The 18,346-nt window shown below is 56.3% G+C and overlaps 1 protein-coding gene across 7 annotated transcripts in view; it reads right to left on the reverse strand.

The window, feature by feature from the left end:
- Nucleotides 1–8,164: 8,164 nt before the first annotated feature.
- The window catches only part of PCBP3 (poly(rC) binding protein 3), a 213,571-nt gene continuing 203,389 nt past the window's right edge, over nucleotides 8,165–18,346 (reverse strand). For 5 of the 7 annotated variants that reach the window (XM_029214237.1, XM_029214233.1, XM_029214235.1 and 2 more), the window contains 5 exons: nucleotides 14,317–14,395; nucleotides 13,822–13,881; nucleotides 10,992–11,044; nucleotides 10,028–10,197; nucleotides 8,165–8,907 (listed from right to left, as the gene is read on the reverse strand). In XM_029214237.1, coding sequence (XP_029070070.1) covers nucleotides 8,871–8,907; nucleotides 10,028–10,197; nucleotides 10,992–11,044; nucleotides 13,822–13,881; nucleotides 14,317–14,395 — 399 coding nt within the window. In that variant the 3' untranslated portion in view covers nucleotides 8,165–8,870. Of the gene's footprint in view, nucleotides 8,908–10,027; nucleotides 10,198–10,991; nucleotides 11,045–13,821; nucleotides 13,882–14,316; nucleotides 14,396–18,346 lie in introns of those variants that run through there. The other 2 variants (XM_029214236.1, XM_029214239.1) reach the window with 2 other exon arrangements.

Below are 18,346 nucleotides of genomic sequence, written 5' to 3' on the forward strand. Positions count from 1 at the left end.
GTCCAGCTGTGAGGACGTGTGTTCATTTGTCCAGCTGTGGGGACGTGTGGTCATTTATCCAACTGTGCAGATGTGTGGTCATTTGTCCAGCTGTGCGGATGTGTGGTCATTTGTCCGGCTGTGAGGACGTGAGGCCATTCCATCCAGCTGTGAGGATGTGAGGTCATTTGTCCAGCTGTGAGGACGTGTGGTCATTTGTCTGGCTGTGAGGACGTGTGGTCATTTGTCCAGCTGTGAGTACGTGAGGCCATTCCATCCAGCTGCGTGGACATGTCCCTCCCGGGGCCTCACCTAGCGCCAGGCGCCGCCCTCTCCCCTGGGGAACCTGCCCACCCCCTCGGAGAGTCTCCTCCTCCGCTAACTTGTCCCGTGAGGGGCGCGAGGTTCCTCAGCCTGGGGGCGGGCAAGACACTGGTCGCATTCAGCATAAATCCGGGCAATTCTGGAAATTCACAAGGAACAGGGCTGCTCTACAGCAAAGTGTAATTGGAGTGATAAGTGCATTAACACGTTTTTCAGTTTGATATGGAATTATTTTCTTTGATAAGTAACTATTAAAAGGCAGACTGGAGCAGGACCCCGTTGGTCACAGACCTGGCTCTGTTTGTTTGTTTTTTTTACATCTTTATTGGAGTATAATTGCTTTACAATGGTGTGTTAGTTTCTGCTTTATAACAAAGTGAATCAGTTATACATATACATATGTTCCCATATCTCTTCCCTCTTGCGTCTCCCTCCCTCCCACCCTCCCTATCCCACCCCTCCAGGCAGTCACAAAGCACCGAGCTGATCTCCCTGTGCTATGTGGTTGCTTCCCAGTAGCTATCTACCTTACGTTTGGTAGTGTATATATGTCCATGCCACTCTCTCACTTTGTCAGAGCTCACCCTTCCCCTTCCCCATTGTCCTCAAGTCCATTCTCTAGTAGGTCTGTGTCTTTATTCCCTTCTTACCCCTAGGTTCTTCATGGCATTTTTTTTTCTTAAATTCCATATATATGTGTCAGCATACGGTATTTGTCTTTCTCTTTCTGACTTACTTCACTCTGTATGACAGACTCTAGGTCCATCCACCTCACTAGAAATAACTCAATTTCGTCTACTGGGCATATACCCTGAGAAAACCATAATTCAAAAAGAGACATGTACCAAAATGTTCATTGCAGCTCTACTTACAATAGCCCGGAGATGGAAGCGACCTAAGTGTCCATCATCGGATGACTGGATAAAGAAGATGTGGCACATGTGTACAATGGAATATTACTCAGCCACAAACAGACCTGGTCCTTACACCACTTACAAAGACGCTTGCTTTCCTTTAACTTTCCACAGCGCCTCCTGTGTCCAAATTCATTTACTTTCACAGGAAACCGAGCAGGCGCTGTGTCACGAGCAATACATTTTTGGGGAGTGCCTCATGATTTGTTCTCATGTAGTTCAAAACACAGCTAGATTCACTCCACAAAGTTCTAGAAAGCCTCAGAAACTAACGCAACGTGAAGATAGGGGCAGGCCTGTAATTACAAGCATATTCACGGGAAGATTCATTCATCCCTTACACAGTCGACGCAGCAGCCCGTGATCTCCTAGCTGGTCTTCTTCTGCTTTCTCAACTCTTCTGATGCAACAGAAAGTCTGGCTCTGCTCTGGCCAGGAATGGATCTCGCCCTGTGAGAGGGATGGGCTGCGGCCATGGGGGACACACAGCATCACACAGGTTGACACGCTGTGTCCTGAAGCTCTGGCCCTGCAGACACACCTGCGCCTCCTGACAAGCATTTGCTGGGTGTCCGCCAGGATGGGGGCGGGGTGGGGGGACGCATGGGCGGGGGCCGCCAAGGCCCCCATGCCGTTGGCAGTGCCCCCCGGAGCTGCTGCTCCTGGGGTCACAGCCCTTCAGAGCCTCCAGCTTTCCTGCAAATATTCTTCCTGCCCGCTCCTTCCTCAGCGGCAACAGAACGAAGTGAATCCCCTCATGATACAGGGAACGGAGCCCCGGGCTAGGGCCAAGCCACCCACTGGGGTGCTTCTGGAAGGGCTGGCCCGGGGCCCAGCTCTGCGACACTAATGCCCCTTTCCTCTTCTGCCCGCCCATCTTCGGGGGACACCCAGTGGAGGAGTTTGCCCCCCACACTGACCATGATGCTGGAAGAGGTCAGGGCGGCTGGGGCTGAGTCATGCTGGGAGGGGCCTGCTTGCTCCCGGACTTATTTCCTGATCTATGATGGGCTGGACTGGACCCTTCTGGGATCTTGAGGTCCTATAAGTGTGAGAAAAAGAAATACACCTAAAACTTAAGGGGTTTCCTTAACGACGTGAAATAAGGGCAAGAAACCATGAGAAGTGGCTGCATATTAGCCATCCCGAGTGTGATAGCTGAAGAGCGGACAGACGGGACCCAGAATAGGGCGGTGTAGGCTGAAGAACTGACCAGAGCACCGGGGGATCGGATGCAGGCCCCGGAGACAGAACACTGGGGAAGAGGTAGAAGGAGAAGAAAAAGGCACTAAGAGGGGTGCCGAGTGGAGGTGACAATCAATTCCAGAAGATAGAAGTTACAGAATGAGAGAAACACACAGACAGAGGCATTATCTAATGAAATAGTGAAAATACATCTTCTAGAGCTACAGAAAGGTGAACGCCCTGCCCTGAACAGTGCACGTAGAGGTGCCAGTGGCATGTAGAATGGAGGAGTGGCATGTGGGGCACTTGGGCCTGGGTATTCTAGGGTGAAGTATGGACATTCCAGATGGAGAGCACAGATTCTCCAAAGAAACAAGAACCAGGTTCACACAACTGACACACAGCACAGTCAGGTTCAGGGGGTGCAGCACAGTGATCTGACGTCCACGCGCCACGAAATGATCACCACGGTAAGTTTAGTGAACAGCATCACGTCATATAGACACGACATTAAAGAAAGAGAAGAAATGTTCCTTGTGATGAGAACTCTTAACAACTCTCATGGCAGCACACAGCAGTGTTAACTATGCTTATCATGTTGTACATTACAACCCTAGCACTTATTTATCTTATAACTGGAAGTTTGTACCTTTCGACCACCTTCATTCAATCCCTCCTCCTCCCACCCCCACCTTTGGTAACCACGAACTTCATCTCTTTTTCTATGAGTTTGTTTCTGAGGTATAGTTGACCTAAAACACTATGTTAGTTCCTGTTACACAGCATAGTGATTCAAGATTTCTATACATTTCAAAATGATCACCACACTGAGTCTAATTCTGATCTGTCACCACACAAAGGTATTCCGTAGGAATTGACTGTGTTCCCCACACTGCGCATCTCATACCTGTGACTCCTTTGTTTTGCAGCTGGAAGTCTGTACCTCTTAATCTCCCTCACTATTTCTCTCCTCTGCCCACCTCCCTCCACTCTGACAACCATCTGTTTGTTCTCTGTAACTCTGTTTCTGTTTTGTTATGTTTGTTCATTTGTTTTGTTTTTTAGATTCCACATATAAGCAAAATTATACAGTATTTGTCTTTGTCTGACTTATTTCACTTAGCAAAATATCCTTTTGGCAAATGGCAAGATTTCATTCTTTTTTATGGCTGAGTAATATTCCATTATATATATACACATACACACACACCCCCTCACCCACACACCACATCTTATTTATCCATTCGTCTATTGATGACCACTTGGGTTTCTTCCATAACTTGACTATTGTAAATAATGCTGCAATAAACATGGGGGTGCATATATCTTTTCTAATTAGTGTTCTTTTTCTTTAGATAAATACCCAGGAGTTGAATTCCTGGATCATATGGATATTTAATTTTTAAAGGAATCTCCATACTGTTTTCCATAGTGGCTGTACCAATTTACATCCCTACCAACAGTGTAGGAGGGTTCCCTTTTCTTCACATTCTCACCCACACTTGATAGTTGTTTTTTTGATGATAGCCATTCTGACAGGTGTGAGGTGACATCTCACTCTGGTTTTGATTTGCAATTCCCTGATGATTAGTGATGTTGGGCATCTTTTCACGTGTCTCCTGACCATCTACATGCCTTCTTTGGGAAAGTGTCTATTCAGATCCCCTGCCCGTTTTTCAATTGGGTTGTTAGTTTCTTTGCTATTGAGTTGTATAAGTTCTTTGTATATTTTGGATATTAACCCCTTATTGGATATTTTGTTTGCTAATATCTTCTCCCTGTCAGTAGGCAGTCTTTTCCTTTTGTTGACAGTTTTCTTTGTTGTGCACAAGCTTTTTAGTTTGATGTGGCCCCAATCCGTCTCTTTTTGCTTTTATTTCTCTTGCCTGAGGAGACATATCCAAAAAGAATTAATAAGACCGATATCAAGGCGCATACTACCTATGTTTTCTCTTAGAATTTTTATGTTTTTAAGTCTTACACTTAAATCTTTAATCCATTTTGAGTTTATTTTTGTATATGGTGTAAGAAAGTGCTCCAATCTGATTCTTTTCCATGTACTGAATAGCTGTCCAGTTTTCCCAAGACCATTTATTGAAGAGGTTATCTTTTCTCCATTGTATATTCTTGCCTCCTTGTCAAAGATTGATTGCCCATATAGGGTTTATTTCTGGGCTCTGTACTCTGTTCCATTGATCTATGTCTCTTTTTGTGCCAGTACCATACTGTTTTGATTACTGTAGCTTTGTCGTATAGTTTGAAATCAGGGCGTGTGATACCTCCAGCTTTGTTCTTCTTTCTCAAGATTGTTTTGGCTATTTGGGGTCTTTCATGTTTCCATAGAGATTTTAGGATTATTTGTTCTAGTTCTGTGAAAAATGTCATTGGTATTTTCATAGGGATTGCACTGAATCTGTAAATATCCTTGGGTAGAATGGACATTTTAATAATGTTAATTCTTCCAATCCATGAACACAGTGTACCTTTCCATCTGTTTGTGTTGTCTTCTGAAATTCTTTTATTAGTGTCTTCTAGTTTTCCAAGTACACGTGTTGTTATCTCCTTAGTTAGATTTATTCCTAGGTATTTTATTCTTTTTGATGTAATTGTAAATAGGATCGTTTCCTTAATTTCTCTTTCTGATAGTTTGTTGTTAGAATATAGAAATGCAACAGATTTCTGTATATTAATTTTGTATTCTGCAACATCACTGAATTTATTGATGAGCTCTGCTAGTTTTTTGGTGGCATCTTTAGGATTTTCTATGTATAGTATCATGTCATCTGCAAGCAGTGATAGTTTTACTTCTTCCTTTCCAATTTGGATTGCTTTTCTTTCTTTTTCTCATCTGATTGCTCTGGCTAGGACTTCCAATACCATGTTGAATGAAAGTGGTGAGATTGGGCATCCTTCAATTGTTCCTGATCTTAGAGGAAATGCTTCCATTTGAGTATGATGGTAGCTGTGGGTTTGTCATATATGGCTTTTATTATGTTGAGATATGTTCCCTCTATACCCACTTTGGTGAGGGTAATGAGGTTTCACGTTGCACTGGTCAGAATGGCCATTATCAAAAAATTTAGAAACAATAAATGCTGGAAAGGGTGTGGTGAAAAGGGAACCCTCTTGCACTGTTGGTAGGAATGTAAATTGATACAGCCACTATGGAGAACAGTATGGAGGTTCCTTAAAAAACTAAAAATAGAGCTACCATATGACCTAGCAATCCCACTACTGGGCATATACCCTGAGAAAACCATAATTCAAAAAGAGTCATGTACCACAATGTACCACTGCAGCACTATTTACAATAGCCAGGACATGGAAGCGACCAAAGTGTCCATAGACAGATGAATGGATAAAGAAGATGTGGCACATATATACAATGGAATATTACTCAGCCATAAAAAGAAAAGAAATTGAGTTATTTGTAGTGAGGTGGGTGGACCTAGAGTCTGTCATGCAGAGTGAAGTAAGTCAGAAAGAGAAAAACAAATACCGTATGCTAACACATATATATGGAATCTTAAAAAGAAATGGTACTGATAAACCTAGTTGCAGGGCAGGAATAAAGAGGTAGACGTAGAGAATGGACTTGAGGACATGGGGAGGGGGAAGGGTAAGCTGGGACGAAGTGAGAGAGTGGCATTGACACATATACAGTACCAAATGTAAAATAGCTAGCTAGTGGGAAGCAGCCGCATAGCACAGGGAGATCAGCTCGGTGCTTTGTGACCACCTAGAGGGGTGGGATAGGGAGGGTGGGATAAGGAAGGTGGAAGGGAGGCTCAAGAGGGAGGGGATATGGGGATATATGTATATGTATGGCTGATTCACTTTGTTGTACAACAGAAACTAACACAGCATTGTGAAGCAATTATACTCCAATAAAGATATGTTAAAACAAATGCCCATGGACTCTCAAAAAATGAATAAATAAAACTCAATAATAAGAGAACCAAATTAAGAGACGGGCAAAAGGTTTGAATAAATACCTCAGCAGAGAAGGACAGAGGGCAAATGAGCACATGAAAAGATGCTCAACATCATGTTATAAGGGAAATGGTAATTGAAACTACAGTGAGTCGCCACTGCATACCCACTTGAACGGCTAATATTAAAAAGACTGATCACACCACATGCTGCTGCGGACGTGGAGCGACTGGAACTCCGCTGCAATGTGGAGAGAACATAAAATGGCATAGCCACTGTAGAAACCAGGTTAGCAGATTCTTAAAAGTTAAAGATACACCCGTCATGTGCCCCAGTCACTTCCCTCCTAGGTATTCACCTCCAACAGAGACTTGTACACGCAGCTCACAGCAGTTGGATCTGTGGACACGGAAGGGTGGGCAGCTCCGTAGGGGCCCCGCTCCTCCGGGTGCCGGGCATCAGCCGGGGCTGGCGATGTGCCTGGCACACGATCATCTCCTCTGGGCCCTACGCCGGGCCCCACGCCGGGTGGCGCGAGTGAGGCCCCTCTTCCTGACTCTGGGGGCATCCTGCGTGGCGCCCTCGGGGCTCCTCCAGTGGCACCTGGCCTGCTGTTTCCCGGCCTCTCCCGCCCGGACCGTGGGGCTGGCATATCTCCACTGACACGTCCAGAACCGAGCGCCTGTCTCCCCAGCCCTCGTCCGCAGCCTCCCCGTTCACAGAGGGCAAACCGCCTTTCCGGGGCTCAGAGCGAGAGCCTTCGTTCGCGTGGCCTGGACCCTCTTTCTTCCACAGCACACTTCGGTTCCCAAGGGAATCCTGCTCATTCTTCCTTCGGATGCCTCCAGAGCCAGTGCACCTGGCTGAGCCGCATGCTCTGTTAGCCCCGCAGCCTCCAGGGCTCCCCTGGCCCCCGGCACTCCTGTGCGCCACCCCCGCCCCCGCTGCAGCTGCTCCGCCCCGGCCGCCCCTCCCCCTGCTCTTCTCCTGCGGACGCGTGGGCACCGGGCCGCACCTCCCGGGCCCCACGCTAACGCTGCACTTCCCACGTCTTCCTCACGCCTGGCTCTGCCCACGGCCACTCTGGCTCTCTGAGGCACTTCCTCACCCTGCCTACCGGCCACCCGCCACCCCAAAGCTGACTGAGGGGCCCAGAGGGAGGCCCGTGTCCACCTCGGCCCCGCCACCTCCCAGGCCCTGAGCGAGGCCGGCACGTGGCCGGTGGGTGCGTGAGTGAACTGCAGCCCCGAGCCCTGGGCTTGTGGTGTGGCGGGCACCGCTATGCTGCGCACCCAGCCTCGACCAGGGGACTCCCGGGAGGGCGACGGACTGTGCATGGGCGGCCCGAGCACCGGAGGCCTGGCCGGAGCCCGGGGAGCGGGCCAGACAAGGAGGGTCTCCTGCCAAGGGGCGGGCACCAGGGCAGGCCCCTCAGGCCACGCGGACTCCCAGCGATGCGGGGAGGGCAGTGCCCCCGCGGGGCTGGCCCTGCCTCACCTCCCGGCCGCCCACCTGCTCGGGGCCGTGAGCCCACCTCTGACGCGAGCAGGCAGAGCTGTCTGCCCCGGGCCTGGGCCCTCCAGGGCCCCAGCGCCGAGAGGGGCGCAGCGGGCTCCTCAGGTGAGCACAGGCGAGCTGAGCCGGGAGGAGGGTGCGTGCGGGCTCCCGCTGGGAAGCGCAGGGGCCACCGTGCCCGGGGCGCGGCGGGGCAGCAGCCTTACTTCCCGACATTGGGCTGGGGTTTGCATCGCTGCCCCCCACGCAGTTTTGCAAAAGTAAAACCAGAAGACTCGTGGAAGTCAGACAATGACTTGTTTAAAGGTGGGAGAGGGTGGGAGGGCGATTTCGGTGAGAAGGACCTGCTCCTTGGGCGGCAGGCGGCCGCACGAGCGTGGCGGGGGGGGGGGGCGTCTGAGCGCGGGGGGCACAGAGAGGGGCCAGAACCGAGGGGCAGCGCACACGTTTATTGAGCCGGGACGCGGTGCGGAGACGCCTCTGGCCGGTCCCCTCTCTCAGCCCTGAAGACGCCCGGGGCCCAGCATCCCCGCTTCGCCCTGCACCCCGGGTCAGGACCCCGAGCCTTCCTTTCTCCTGCCCTCGGACAAAGGGAGACGTGCACCCTGCCCGGCGCTGACCCGTGTGGCCACGGGAGCCGAGGCCGAGGGACTGGGGAGGGGCAGCTCCCTGCGGCCACAGCTCCTGGGGCTTGGAGGGGACGGCTGCTGGGAGCGCCGTCCAAATGTCAAACCAAGTCTTAAAACAACAGTTACACGGACACTAAGGAACAACGTTTCTAAAACGTCACAGATGGGAGTGGCCCCAAAGCATTTAAAATAATGAACACGGCATGCCAACGCGTGAGGAGACGGGCGTAAGTGAAGTTGGAGCAGCGTCGGGGTGGAGCCGGGGGCTCACAGACACAGATGGAGCGCTGTGGGTGCATCTCTAGGGCACAGACACCTTCTGTAGTAAAGAAACCTCTGTATCTGCAAGGGGGGCGGTCTGCACAGGCGAGTGGTGGGGACGTCGGCGGGGTTAGAGCGCGCCCATCCCGGTGACCTCAGACGTCAGCCTGGAAGAGACAAGGGCACAGGTCACCATGTCCTCACAGACGGAGGCGTCCTTAGAGGCTTGCACCTCCCTCTTCATTGCCATGGACGGTCCTGGCTCACAGCGCAGTGGCCACTAGCTGAGGACCGGGGACCAGAGCCACGGGGCCTTCCTTCCCCGCCACAGGGGCCCATGTACCTGTCACCACATGGGGTGTGACGACAGCCACCAGGACAGGCCCAGGCTGCCACAACTGTTTCTACAGCCAGTGCCGGGAGGGGCGTGGGAGTGACACTGTCAGGGAGAGGGACGCAGGGCCCTTGTGCCTCGGCTCTGGAGGCTTCCTGGGTGTGGTCGCCCTTAGCAGGGAGGCCGAGGGAGGTGTCCGCTATGCCCAGGAGCTCCGCCCTGGCTCTCCGGCCACAGGACCTCCCTCTGCCCCAGCGTGTGACCTCAGACCCTTGCACGGTTCCCTGGCAGCCGCCCACCAAATGTCTGGGTCGGGGGGTCTTTACAACCACAGATGTGTGAGAGCAGAGAAACCCAGTGACCTGTTCCCTGAAACTACAGAGCCTTTCATGCTGACCTTCGATGACCCCAGACCCAGGCCTCTGCCAAGCAGAGGACGTGGGGTGGGCACAGGGCAGGTGCTGGCCAGGCCACCCCCAGCTTGTCCCCGTGGGCAGAAGGCCGGAGGTCCCAGGAAAGGCCAGTGAAGCAGCCCCCCTGCAGCTCCAAACCCCAGGGACCTCCTGGGTGTGCAGAGCTGGCAGCACAGCTACGAGGCTGGCGCTGCCATCACGGGGCCCAGACCCTCCCACTGCACAGGGACAGGCAGGGCGCAGGCTGGCCCTCACAGCTCCCCGTAGCTGTGAAGAGTGAGGCCCAGAGGCTTGGCTTCAGACGCCCCGAGTCCGTGTGGACGCTGGGCTCCCCACAGTTTGCCGCCTAAGGCGCCAACGCCTGGCGACTTGTCTGGGGCCGTGCAGGCGCCACCGGAGGTGAAAGGTCAGGTGTGAGAGTGCAGAGGAGCGTGTGGGCCCGTGTCCACCTGGAGACTCTCCCCCTCCCCCCGCCCAGCCGGGAGGGAGAGGCCCCGGGAGGCAGCCCCGTGCAGGCTCGTGCAGGCTGGCCGGCCTCACCTGGCGTTGATGAGGTACTGGGCAAGGCTGATGTTGGCCGGGGTCCCCGTTATGGTGATCTGGCGCTCTGACGACCCCTCCGTGGCATTGGCGATTTTGATCTGCGCTCCAGACATCTGTCGAATTTCATTGATTTTGGTCCCCTGGCGTCCAATTATGCAGCCTATTAGCTGGAAGAAAGGACGGAGGAGCTTCTTAGAGGAGAATCCACCGCAGCCCGTGTGCGTTGCCGAGCCGCTGGGGAAGCTGCAGGAAGCACTGCCTTGGCCCGCCCACCCCCAGCACGTCAAAGGCTCCAGAGGGAAGAGGCACGCCCACCCCGCTCCTGCTGGAGGACGGGAGCCGCGGGTGCCTGGCCTCTGCTTGGCCTCGACCGCAAGAAGTCCCGACAAATCAAGACAGCGGCTATGCGGCCGCATCACCTGGCCCAGCGTCCTCCGTGGGCCCGAGGCCATGTTGGCCCCTCTAGGCCACGCCCGCGGGCTGGAGGGATGTATGTTTGAGTGGACACGGGAGCTGGAGAGGCCGTGTCCCCAGCCATCACCATGCCGCCCTCAGGCGGCTACCCCTCTAGGACACGTGCCCCACACCAGCCCTGTTGTCTTGGTTTGGGGATCGGAGTCAACATTCTTAGGATAAACCAGGGATCCAGAGGGTGGTTGGGAGATAACTGAGTGTGTGAGGCGAGTGTGTGAGGCCCTCGAGGGCCCATGGAGCACTTCTGGGCCACCTACTCTCAGGGCTGACCCTGAACCAGGCAGGGCCTTCAAATGGGGGCAGCCGGGGTCCCCAGGCAGCTCCGGCATCTGAATTCCGAGTCAACCCTGAAGCGCCACCAGCTGCTTCCTTGGCTGGTATCTTGGGGGTGATATCACCCACCCCCATGGGCATTAAGCTGCTTAACCAGGGCAGGGAGCGGAGGGGCACACACGGGCTCAGGATGGGCGGGGTCCGGCATACTCACATCATTGGGAATGGTGAGCTCGTGAGTGCTGGCGGGGGGGCTGGCGTCCAGACCTGGGCACAGTGAGGGGAGACGGTTAGGCGGGCAGAAGGCTGCTCCCGCTCGGCCCCGCTGGGCCGATAGGCAGGCAGGGCCGGGGGCTGCCCAGGGCAGGGTCTGCACAGCCGGGGGCCGCGGCCTGTGAGCGCTCAGTCCCAGGCTGCCACCACCCTCCTGACCCCAGCGTCTCTCAAACAAGGAAGAGGAGCCCAGCAGGATGCAGGTTCACGTTTTCGCTCTGGGCACGACATGATGCCACTCGTCTGCTGTGCTGTGTAGTCTCTCGAGACGCCCTTCACAGACACCCTGGCGGCTCTGCCTGGCGCCCCGAGAACGGGCCGCACTGGTCACGCCGGTCCTGGGTCCCCACCCTCCCGCCCCCAGACCCGACAGCAGGCCTCCTCCGCTGCCCCTGTTCCCTCCCACGCTCTGCGGCCCCCGCCCCCGGGCAGCGCTTCCGGTGGGGGCAGGGAGGCCCGAGAGCCGGGCAGGGGAGGCCGTGCCTTTCCACAGGGCGTCCTGGGCTGAGACCCAGGCCCAGCTCATCACACGCCCAGCTTCTGTCTTTACAAATGTCAGCTCAGCACCCACCAAGTCAGAGCCAGCCTCTCAGGGTTCAAGGACAAGATCCACACTCACTTTGGAAACAGTGATCACAAAACGCAGGTGGGGTGTGAGGGGCCCAGAGGGGACGCAGGGTCTGCCCTTGCGGGTGAGCACTGGGGCAGACACACTCCTGTGTACGAGGCGCTTCCATCCCGTCAGAAGGCGTCTCAAACTCAAAGCCCACAGCCGAGACCCCGCTCTTCCTGCCCCAGACCCGTGTGTCCCAGTGTCGTGGGTCCCGCAGCTCAGCCCAGACCCGGAGCCCCCAGCTCCACCCACCTTCCCCGTGGCACACTATCGCAGACCCGGCTCACGCACCTTTGGAATATTCCAGAACCTGAGCCCTCTTCCCACCCCACACTCCTCCCTCCCTGGCCCCTGCCCTTCAGGCTAATCCCCACAAGGCACCGAGGGGTCCCAACAAAGGCAACTGCCCGGCCCCCGGCCCCACAGGCATCCTCCTGCATGGCACGTGTGTCCCCGGAACCAGATGTGCCGTGGCCATCGGTGTCAAGGACACAGGGACCCGGTGAGACCGGGCCTGTTCTGGGGCCTGCGGAGCACGGGGCTCAGCTATGCTGAACGAACTAACTCACCCCAGACCATCCATCATTTTTCTGTTTCACAGCTAAACCTGGAGTTTCTGTTCTTTATCTCTTTTCGTAGAGGTATTTTCAATACAGTTACTTACTTGTTCAACCATCTATAAACATTCAATCCTTAGTGACATTTAAAATGTCACTTAAGAGATTTCCTTGGTCCCAAGTCCCGTGCGGTGCCTCCTGGTTTGGGTGACACAGCTGGGGGGTCACACCTGTTCACCTATAGCTTATGATGTTTGATCAGGGGGCTTCTTTTAAAAGGGGCCGAAGTCACACCCACTGGTGAGCTTCCCATGAGTCACGAACGCTGCTTCCCCAACACAAAACCCAGCTGCCTGGGAAGCGGCGTGGCATGGCCTTCAGGGTGAGGACGCGACCACGGCCCGGCCTCCTTGACCCGCGGCCGTGGCGGGAGCGTGCGCGTGCGCGTGCAAGTGTGGTGTGTGAGTGCTCTGGGTCCCACGGGGCCTTGGAGAGGGAGGTCGTCACAGGGCCATGTGAACACGGGTCCCACGTCCCCGAGGCCGTGCTGGGAGGGCCGTGTCGGGGTGGGGTGGGGGCCGTGTGTCCCAGGTAAGCCCGGTGCTTGGAGTCCCCAGGTCGTCTCCTGGAGACGATGGCTGGGCAATTATCTGCAATCACGTTATAAACTGTACAGGCACCCAAACATGTGTTATCACCAGACACATAACTTTGTAAAGGTTGGTATCCAGTTCCAAAATCAGAAACATTCTATAAATGTTCTTCTCTAGTTTTCACTCATTCAATTCTGCATTAACTTAAAGGCTGCGCTGAGAAGCCCACAGTGAGCGCATGAAGCATCAGAGCTGGGGTCCCAGCTGGAGAGACGCCTCCTGAGCCCCGTGGTCTCAGCTGGGCCCACGTGGTCCTGAGGGATGGGTGAGGGGCGGACGCACCCTGAGGCCCGGAACACACCAGTGGGGGTGTCAGCTACGACCGCTGCAAACAGGCCTCTCCCGCATTTCCCCTTTAGTCGGCACTCGCTCTTCTGCTCTGATCCAGGCTTTCACGAGGCCCGTGTGGGTGGGGATAGGAGCGTGGGGGCCGCCTCCCTCCCAGGGAACCTGGCAGGTCCGGGCCACATGTCTGCAGGGGCTCTGCTCCCCAACGGCCTGTGAGCGGGCCGCGCCCACTGCTCCAAGCCTGGGTGACAGGACCTGCGGATCCACGCCCTGCCCTGCCCTGTCCGGGGAGTGTTTTAGTGCAAATCCAGGCCACAGTGATCTCATCTCCCATGAAGGCACACAGCGTGGTCAGCCCTTCACCCCAGACCCCCACACGCTGTGCTACTGGGAGAATAAATGACACACAGGTGGGGCCTCTGGATGACAGGGCAGCTGTGCCCCGAGCCCAGTCAGAGCCGACCCACCACGCTCCCAGCAGGAACGGGGCGGAAGCTGGGAGCCGCGTGTGCAGACCTGGGGCCAGCCACTTGGGCCCCGGCCCTGGGTGGCGCCAGCGTCCCTTCCCCGAGGCGCTTGGCCAGCAGCCCCCTCACCCCCTCCTCCCGCCAGGTCCCTTCCTGGCCTGCTTGCTCTCCCTTTAGTGTGGTTTTCTTTTACCTGACGACTGGCCCATCAGATTTTGAGCTTCTTCGGAGGAGTGTAAAGGCAGCTTTTCTCCTGGAGAGCAAAGAAGAAACAGATTTAATGTTTTGCCCTCAAGGAGAGAAGCAAGGTCACTTCAACTAGGGAAGCTCAAAGTCTGACTGGTGCGCCACTCTGAGCTACGGGGGCGCCATCCCAGGCGAGCCGCCCTGCGAGTGCACCACCTCCTGCAGGAGGGCCTCCCCGACGGCCGGTGGGCAGCAGAGAGCAGGGCGGACCCTCGAGGGGGGGGTGTCTCCTTCAGGAAGGCCAGCTGTAGGGTGACTGACCCGTCATGGAGACGCACAGAGATACCCCCGCCCACCCGCGGCAGCGTGCAGAGCGCCGCGTCTCTGGCCCTCACTCCAGAGCTGTACTTGTTCCGTTCACTGCCCTGAACACAGACCGCTCGGAAAGAGAAAGGCCCCAGGTGAGAAGAGAGGAGGTCAGAAAGGGCGGCTGGGTACGTACCGGGGAAAGCGGGGTTGGTCTGTCCGAGGGGAGGAAAGGGGGTTTGCTGCATGGCCAGCTGGTGGAGCTTGGTCAACTGCTGGGGTAGGAGGGACACGAGAGCTAAGAAGGTTATTGTCATCGAGTACAAGTCACACCAAATTAAAAACGCGTAACGGAAGTCTGCACAGATAGATAGAAAGGGGGCCATGCGACACATGGCAGACGCAGCAGCACGCAAGGACTTGGCCTGGGATAACCAAAGGGCCGTGGTCGGTTGGCAGGCACACTGAGTCCTTCCCTCCCTCGGCCCCCGGCCAGGCGGGCCCCCGGGCTCCACGGGGAGGGTCTAGAGCCACAGAGCAGGACCCGCTGGGCCCCAAGTGCCTCAGCGTCACGCTGTCACTCGCGGGACCCACTCACATTGGTGGGTTGGCTTTCTTCTGCAAACTTGGCCCCGGCCCCGGGCCTGGCCCACTCCACGGCCAGCATCCTCCCCCGCAGGCCCTCACTCTACCCATGGGGCGACTTGGAGGGGCCACCTGCGGGGCCCACCGCCCGCCCCCTGCGGCCTCCAGGATTACAGGAAGCAGTGCTGGAGGGCTCCATCGAGGGAGCTGCAAGGGCCGCCAAGAGGGTGCAGGGCTCCTGTGGGGGGTCCCATGCCTATGCCCCTTCCCCCCACCCCCCCGTGCCCCATCCCTTGTCACCTGCCCCTTGGCCCCCATCCCCCAGCCACTAGACATTGGTGGGGGCTTTGAAATGCAGTTTCTTTAGTTATTTTATCTGAGCTTCACTTCTTAAGTAAACACTACAAATAACAGAAGATAGGGGCTGTCTGAATGCTGGGACCCCCGGCCTTGGAGACTTCTGGGCACGTCCTCAGCCCTGGCTCACCCACTGGCCCGGCCCACATCTCCAGCCGAGCGCAGAGAGGGCCAGGACATTCCAGGACGTGCACTCAACTCCCAACCTTCACAAAGGAAGCCCAGCCCGAATGCTTCCAGAGCCCAGAGGCCGGCATGGGGCCTCCACAGAGCCCCTGCGGCTGGCAGGTGTGGGCACCCAGGGAGCGTGGAGGGCGCCCCCAGGTGAGACGAGGGTCTGACCAGTCACCACGTGGGTCCCATTCTGCAGAACGTGTCGGGGGTGGGGGCAGGTACGAGCGCTGGGATCTCCACGTCCATGGCCTTCACGGGCTAGCCCTCGGGCGACAGAGGAGTGGGTATGCTGCTGGCCTCCCAGGGGCCAGGCGTGCTCTCCTAACAAATGCCGAACACCCCTTCCCAGTACGTGGGGGATCACGGCTGCCCCACGGGGGGTCCTCCCGAGAGCCTGCCACCCCGTCACGTGTCCGGCAGGTGCGGCCGTGGGGACAGGGCTGGTGGCGCGCTGGCCGGCCAGTCCGGCCTCCTCCTGCCTCCACAGGTCGGGGTCCAGGGGCCGAGCCGTGCCCAGCCTGTGGCCTCCGGGCACACCTTCCCGGTAGAACCTCCGCTGTGCTGCCGCTGGGATGTGGGTGGGTTGTCGCTGCAGCCAAACTTTGGTGTCTCCTGGCCACTCCTGTGGCATCTGCCCGTGTGGGGCTGTCTCTTCCCTCCCTCCCTCCCTGGAAACGGTAAGCCCACCGTAAAAGCAGCCCTCCCCCGCCCCAGGCCTCTCCCCACTCTGGGGGTGGGCCTGCTCGGAGAGAACCGGCCTCATCCTAGATTCAGGTGTCATGCCTGGCAGCTCTGGGGCGGGGACGTGGTGACCTGAGGTCAGATTCAGCTCTGAGAGTCCCCAGTGCGGGGGGGGCCCGGGGCCGACAGCACACCTGCTGCCCGGCTGGTCTGCCCTGTGACTGACACCGCTGGGCTAAGCGTGGCCTGAGCAGACGTGCACAGAAGCCCCCTGAGAAGAGCACACCCGGGAAACACCGCTATGGGGACACCAACCCAAGTCTTGGGGACAAGAGGTGTGAGGGGACAAGAGGTGTGACGGGACCCGTACCTGCCATGCCACGGGCGAGGTGACCCCGCAGGGAAGGTGCTGAAGGGTGGGAGACCCCGCTGCGCAGCTCAGGCACCCTAGCAACGGCTCCTCTCTCCAGGGGCCCGTAAGAAAGGTGGCAAGGACCCATGGGCGTTGGGGCATGAGGGTGTGTGTGTGGGGCACCGACTGGGTCCTGCAACCCCGCCTCCCCTGAGTACATCGTCACCCCGAATCACGGGGACACCGGGCGGCGTCTGCGCCCCGAGCCCACCTACTCAGAGCGCTGGAACTGGGTCTAAGGTCTCCTCACAAGGAGGTAACACAAGTTCCTAGGATGGAGGAGGAAACCCCGTCTCTGGAGACAACAAACCTCCAGTTGGCTGTCCAGAGCCCAGCCCAGGGCAGGCAGGCCACCTGCTCTGACCGTCACTGGGATTTCGTGCAGACACCGCACTGGTGCAAGAAGAGCCGCCTGGCGCGGCACTGGCGTCCTAGGGGTTCCAGCCCTTCACCCGGGGCCGGGGGTCAGCGGGGAGCCCGAGGGGCGGCCCTGTGGCACCTGAAGGGCTTAAGGGGCCTTGGCCAGGCTGCTCTCTGCTCCTGGTCTGCGATGTTACCCCGTCACATGCTTATGTGTCCGACGGCCGGGCTGGCATGGTCCCCATGAGGGCAGGGCCCTCTCCTATGTGTCCCCGAGTCTCCAAGAGTGCACTGCTGTGCGTTGGTCGAGATGGCAGGGGAGAGCGGGGCTCTGGGGGCGGGAGAACTGGTTGGAGTCACCTCCAACACTGATCAGCTTTGTAGAGATGGGCACATCTGGTCTCCGTGGGCCTCGTGCCCCTGTCTGCGAGGCCCGGTGCCACGTGAGGGATGGGCAGGCTGAAGTGCTGCCCACGTGAGTTGGGGGTGAATGAACATCGCAAACCAGCGGGGCGTCCCCACCTGGCCACCCACAGCCCCTGCACCCGCGGGTGCTCCTCCGGTCTCTCCATCACCTGCTCTCAGTTAAATGGATGAGCCCGCCGGCCACGCATGTTATGGGCACAGCCAGGTAACCCGCGAGGCGGGCTCTGCTGCACCTGCAAAGCCTGGCACGCAGAAGTTCAGGGATTCAGGCCCTGGCCTGTCCCACTGCAATGGATCTGCTGCTTTGTATGAAACAGTGGCCACACCAGCAAATAGATCCCCCCTCAGGCACCCACGAATACAAAGTGACATCTCGGGAAGGACTGACCGGACGGTGGTGCCTGGAGGAGCACCCGTCCCTCGAGTGGGTGGGCGGATGGGTGTCAGCTGGCATCTCTCTGTCTGTTAAGACTCTGGCCTTAACTTTGCCTCCATTTCTACATTTGTAAAGGAGGGCGCAGCACTAAGTGCTAAGGGGACTTCCCACTTTTCGAGATATTTCTGCCGTAAAACAAAACAAAACGAGAATCAGACTTTCTAATCTGGCCAGTGCCTACAAACCACTGCGAGGGAAGATAGGAGGGGAGGGTGGAGGGCGGAGCCAGCAGGCAGGCGTCAGTCACAGACATTTCTCCATAACTGCCTTTTCCACCGAACTCTGTGTCAGAACATAAAACATAGACAGATACTCGACAAGTCAGAAGGATCCATAAGTGCACGGCTCCACGAGTCACCACCAGACGGACATGCCACGCGCCAGCGCGCACATCTAGGGACGGGCCGCCTTGTGGTTTAGTCTGCGAGTCCCGTTTCCCCTTCTGTGAAATGCTTGTGTCTTTCGCCCATTTTTCTCTTGGGTTGTTTCTCGCTGATTCACGTAAACCTATGTATTTCAGATACTAATCCTATTCCAGTTATTGTGCTGAAAAGATCTTTTCCCCACTCTCCTTATGGAGCCTTGAGAGAAACAGAATTTAAAAATTTTAATGTAGTTGAATTCATCACTATTTTCTTTATGGTTTGTGCTTCTGCTTTAGGAAATCCTTCCCTGATCTGTGAACTGAAAGATACTGTTTTCTTCTAAAAGTGCTAAATTTTTCTCTCTCGTGTTGAAGTTCTTGGTACATAAGGAGTGGGTTTTTTGTTTACGTTGTAAAGACTATCCTATCAG

This window comes from Monodon monoceros, unplaced genomic scaffold (genome assembly GCF_005190385.1).
Source record: "Monodon monoceros isolate NGI ecotype Baffin Bay Population unplaced genomic scaffold, NGI_Narwhal_1 Super_Scaffold_11, whole genome shotgun sequence".
Classification (NCBI taxonomy): Eukaryota; Metazoa; Chordata; class Mammalia; order Artiodactyla; family Monodontidae; genus Monodon; species Monodon monoceros.